General features: G+C 36.0%; 1 protein-coding gene across 1 annotated transcript; it reads left to right on the top strand.

Moving 5' to 3' along the window:
• Positions 1–3,225: 3,225 nt before the first annotated feature.
• Positions 3,226–4,492, top strand: LOC118736307. The gene is made up of 5 exons (XM_036466404.1): positions 3,226–3,388; positions 3,455–3,548; positions 3,605–3,982; positions 4,061–4,430; positions 4,475–4,492. Exons 3-5 carry the CDS (start codon positions 3,675–3,677, stop codon positions 4,490–4,492), a joined length of 696 nt encoding a protein of 231 aa, XP_036322297.1. The 5' UTR covers positions 3,226–3,388; positions 3,455–3,548; positions 3,605–3,674.
• Positions 4,493–5,696: the final 1,204 nt, after the last annotated feature.

Below are 5,696 nucleotides of genomic sequence, written 5' to 3'. Positions count from 1 at the left end.
TTAAGTTATCGCAACGTATCGAATTATTCAAACTGATCAATGTTTACTGAGTTGTCGAAATTTATAGACACAGAAACTCAGTTGTACAAATTTACGGATAGTTATAAAAACGTGTGGGATTACGAAATTTGTCAAGTTAAAGAAATGTATCAAGTTATCGATATTTATTGAATTATCATTATTTATAGACTTAACGAAATTTATCGAGGTGTCGTAATGCATGGAGTTCTTTCAACTTACAGAGTTATCGATAATTATTGATCTACTGAAATTGGTTGGTTCAACGAAGCGAAGAAGAGTGTAACGAGTTATCAAAATGTTTAGATAGTTTTCGAAAAATGTGGAGATGTCAAAAGTAAAAATTTATAAAGGTATCCAAAGTTTTTACATATTCGAGTTATCGAAATTTATCGAGCCATCGAATTTCACAGTCATCGAAATTAGTCGAGTTAACGAATTTTGTTGAGTTATCGAATTTTAATGTTCTTGAAATTCATCGAACTATCGATATGTATCAAATCATTGAAATTTATCGATAAACTTGAATGTATCGGGTCAATTCCAAGTCCTGCCGAAGTCCTCCAATGAGCTTCTCAGATAAAAAAAAATTTAGTTACGTTTTAGCAGAAGATTTTCCGGTTAGTTAATTTGTACCGTATAAGTTTTGCTACATGTTAAGTTAGAAAACCTTTCCAAGGTTTCTAAAACTAAAAAAACTGTCGAATTTCGACAGTACCTGGCACTCTAGTTAAATTAAATTGTTGACTGTTCGTCGTCTTAACAGATTTTTAGCTGATTCCGAAAATGCAAGTTGATCATTTCTATCTTGTGTCAATGTCAAAGCCTTGTTGTTGTTGTTGTAGCGGCTACCCAGCCCAGCCTAGAGACCAAGAAGTTGGGTTATTCATCGTCGGAATTGGTACGCCATGAGTGTAAATTCTCAGCTGAAGTCTGACCTCCTTTGTCCAGGTGGTAAAAATGAAATATGAAATTCATGAAATCGGTTTAGAAAGTCTTTTATTTATAAAATGACATGACCAAAAATGAATATAATGCCTTCAGGGTAATAATAAATAACACAAATCACTTATATGATAGTGATGAACAAACAATTTTCTTTAAAAATATTCATACTTTTGAAAAATATTTGTATAAACACATTTTCTAATAGGACTGCGCAATTAATAAATTTATTATAACTCTTATTAATTGATTAATCGCACAATCAGAGCTTGAATCGTAACATCCGTTCACGGATAGAAAACGACATGAAAGAAAATTACGTGATACGTCGGTCAGTATAAGCTGAATGGGACAAAGGGTACGATCACGTATGTCATAATCCGAAAAATGTATTTTTACGTGACGAGTAGTGCGATATCGTATGTGACGATTCGAGCCCGGTTTTTAAGCACTCGGCGCTAAAAATAAATTAAAAGCTATAAAAAGGCTCGATCAGCTATTTCCACTAATGAAATTGCAAATTTCACATTCAGCGGGAGTTGCCACAAGTGGTGGTTTAATATTGGCAAATGTTCAATATACTACAACAAAATCGATAACAATAAAAAGTGTTGCCACATCAAAATCAAAGCTCTAACTCCATAACCTACTCATCACGTGTTTCGACGCATTTACATGATAGCGCACAAAAATTGACTTGAAGGGAAAAAATCGCCAAAAATCCCCATAAATTTTTACGCGCAAATATACAAAAAAAATCGCCAAATTGGCGCTACATCGCCCAATCTGGACAGTGCATTCACACCAGCGTTCGGACTACTGAAAATCGATTCGGGAGTTTTTCAGTTCCTCACATTTTTTCTATACTAACGTATTATATGCATGTATTTATTTATTATTTGATTTTGCATGGGGAAAAAAATTTCATCCTAGGAAACGGGGCACCCCCTCAGTTTTTTCCTTTTGATATTTGTAATATCTATACCAACTTTCAGTTTTCTACTGCAACCAATACGGGGTGCTCAATGACCTTGAAATGCGCTACTGGATCGTTGTGAAACTGGCAAAAATATTGGTGATTTTTATAAAAAAGCTACTGTTGCCATGACATCTGGAGCTTGTGATATTTTAAATTTGAAATGTTTTGGCTACTTAACCAATTGTTTGATTAATATATCGCACACCGTCTTCAAAAGAGTCACAACTCAAAATAATACGTTTGTCAGAAAATGCGAAAAACTATTTCTTAGCACATGCTAATCATATGGGCAAGATCGACTTCACCTTAGTTTTTTTAACAAATTATAACAAAAATTTGCTCCTGCTTTTGCTGAAAGGTAAATAAAAGCTCTGCGTACATTTTTAGCGCATAATCTCAAAATTGCCAAATTTTGAGTTGTGACTCTTTTGAAGATGGTGTGCGATATGTACACAATACTTCTAGAGTAAAATATGAGCATTCATGACCCTGCAGGGAAACCGCGGACTAGTGAATCAAATTTCTAGTTGCGTACTAGGTCTTCATCGCCAAAAAGGAACTAGTCCGATAGGAACAAGATCCCCACCAGTCCACAATCGGCGAAAAGTGGTACTTTTAAGAAACACATTTTTTTCAGTTTTTTTCACTAGAAATCTATATCTAAAGTGACGAATTTAGAAATGGTTCGGAACTATAGAAACAGGGATGCAAAACGACCTAGATCCTATTTGTCGAATTTAGAACTATTTCGGAACTATCGAATAAGGGATGCAGCGGGGGGCTTGTTTATTTAACATACATATGTGTTCGGCGGTTTTTTCGTTCAAATACGCTTCTATTCTGTGCTTCGCAGATGCTTTTTCATAGCCTGGTAATACAAAACTAAAATTTGTGTTAACATTTCAAAATCTTGGGACGGTCTGGAATCTAAGATAACAGCGAGCACCTCTGCAAACTCAGCTCTAGCTAAAGGTATGTAAACTTACATTTCTTACAATCATTCAAACAAATTTAATTTCAAATTTAAAACACATTTCTTCCAAAATAACTTAAAATCGCACACACGAAAGAACCAAAAAGATTAAAAAATCATAATACTTTTTTCTTTCGTCTGTCGATTTCAGAAATGGTTCGGAACTATAGAATTTAGGACTAGTTCGAAACTATCGAAAAAAGGGATGCAGCGGGCGGCAATTGACACTTCCTAGGACATCGCCATTTTAAATTCGCCAGTTGCTTGCATGCAAAAGAGATTTATCGCGAACCAGTACTGGGTCTAAAGGTATTGGCCCAATGCACGCTTGCTTTGCTTACTTTAGTTTGCTTTGCTTTACTTTGAAGGCTTTTATGGCCTAATGGTAGCTTTGAACGCTGTCATAGTAGTCAGCTGATTTTCAATGCGCGCAAATATACCCGCCATTCTTTGTTGTGCCAGCAAGTATAATTGTGAATTTTAGTTAAAATATATGTTATTAAACAATTATTTGTTACTAAGAACATTATTTTTTACAGATACCTTGCTTTTTTATCGTTCCGGTTTTGGTGAAGCTGCATTTGGCTGCGCCACTCACCACCCGTGTTTATAAGACGTAATATTCAATTGGAGGTAAAAGAGTTTATATTAAACAATTATTTGTTGCTAACAACATTATTTTTTTTCAGATACCTTGCTTTTTATCGTTCCGGCCACCAGATTCGTTGGTTTTCATAATGTTTCATTTGGCAGTACAAAATGTTGACTCGAAATGCTGAACAAGTTTTGAGAATTTTCCTAATTTTAGCGAAAATGCGTAAATTAAAACTGCGATTAAAACAGAAGCGCCGATTTTGGGTTCGGAAATTGTACTTAGAGCGACACAAATATGGATTGTTTGAAAGTTCATTAAGAAACTTGGCTGCAGATGAGGAGCAGTTTAACAAGACATTAAGAATGCCCTTTTCGTTATTTAATGTGCTGCACGAATTTCTGGAGGCTTCGCTGACCAAATATTCAATCAGAACACCAATATCGAGCCGCTGCAGACTATTTATAACCCTGATGTAAGAGAAAATCGGTTTTACTTAATAGTATACGTATAATTTTCCATATATGTATCTGGTTTTATTTTTTTGTTGCAGATATTTGGCTCACGGTGGCACTCGGCAAATCCACACAATAGTTCACAGGATCGGCCTGACGACTTTCAGGAAGATTACGTTGGAGACATGTATGACCATATGGGATCTGTTAGCTGACCTGTATGTGGCGACCCCGTCAGAAACGGAATGGGGACGTATTTCCAATGAGTTCAAGTCGCTGTGGAATATGCCCAACTGCGTTGGTTCCATCGACGGAAAGCACATTAATATTACCTGTCCAGCGAATTCAGGGTCGATGTACTATAATTACAAAGGCAATTATAGTATCGTGCTTTTGGCCGTATGTGATGCCAATTATACCTTTACCTGCGTTGACATCGGAGCATATGGAAGTCAAAGCGATGGCGGTGCCTACCACTTTTCAAAACTGGCAGATGCTATTGAAAATGATAGGCTCGGCCTTCCACATGATCAGCCTCTGCCAGGAGAAACCGAACCATTTCCACATTATTTAGTAGGAGATGCTGCTTTTCCCTTACGGCGTTATTTAATGCGACCATATCCGGGTAGAGGTATTCCAGAAGAGCAAGAGTATTTCAATAAAAGACTCTCTCGTGCAAGAAGAGTTATAGAAAACGCATTTGGAATACTCACTGCCAAATGGAGAATATTGAGAACGACGCTATGCATGGCCCCGAAAAATGCAGAACAAATAGTGAAAGCTTGTATTGTCTTGCATAATTTTATTAAGCTTTCGTGTGCAAACTATGTAGCAAGCGATTTTGTTGATCGCTACGAAGAGGATGCCACCATCGCTGGCTCATGGCGAAACGAAGTAGTTCCATTGCCCTCAATAAGTAGGGTGTCATCGAACCGAGGCAGTTCAAATAATTATGATTTAAGGGATGCTCTGAAGACACATCTTTTTAACAATAAAATTTAAATAATTACTACTCACTGAATATGCTTTGTTTTTATTATTTAAGATAGAAAACAAAAATTTGAACTCACAGTATGAGGGCACTTATTGGTAATGTTTTAAATGTCGTCACATCTTTCAGGTTTTTAAATTAATTTTTGTTCAAGGTAAGTATGGCGTTAACATAACATATATTTCATTCAGTCTTTTAAGTTAAAATAAATTCAATTTTTATAATTTTTATATTGAGCATAGACGTATTGAAGTACGTCCATTTGAAAATCTAGGCGGCTCTCTTCTGGGACCTTCTCAAACACTTCGCCAATCGCACCCAAGAAATTGTTGTGTGTTTTTTTTCGACTATCCACAAACTGACTTACTTCGTTGACTAGATCGTTAAAGGCGGCGTTCTCATCGTTTTTTTTCTTTTGTCTCTTAGCCGGCGTTGGGGCAGTGGTTTCTTGCTCTTCTATTATAATGTTCCCACTCTCGCCTATTTGGAATCCAAAGGAAGTATCCAGTATATCTGGTTCTTGTCCGAGAACTTCTGGCGTTTGGGAGACGATGTTTGTTGTTGTCCTTAAAATATGTACATATAAATTACAATTTAAAATATAAATACTTGTTGTACAAATGTAAAGTACACTTACTGTCTGGGCTTGACCGTGTCTTTCAAAAACAACATAGCTTCGTCGTAATAATAATAATAATAAACACGGGTGGAAGTGGCACAGGCAAATGAAACTTTATGAAAAC

This window comes from Rhagoletis pomonella, unplaced genomic scaffold (genome assembly GCF_013731165.1).
Source record: "Rhagoletis pomonella isolate Grant_MI unplaced genomic scaffold, Rhpom_1.0 Rhpom_scaffold_00003, whole genome shotgun sequence".
Classification (NCBI taxonomy): Eukaryota; Metazoa; Arthropoda; class Insecta; order Diptera; family Tephritidae; genus Rhagoletis; species Rhagoletis pomonella.
The sequence above is the reverse complement of the archived record's forward strand: the minus strand, read 5'-3'. Positions and strand labels throughout refer to the sequence as shown.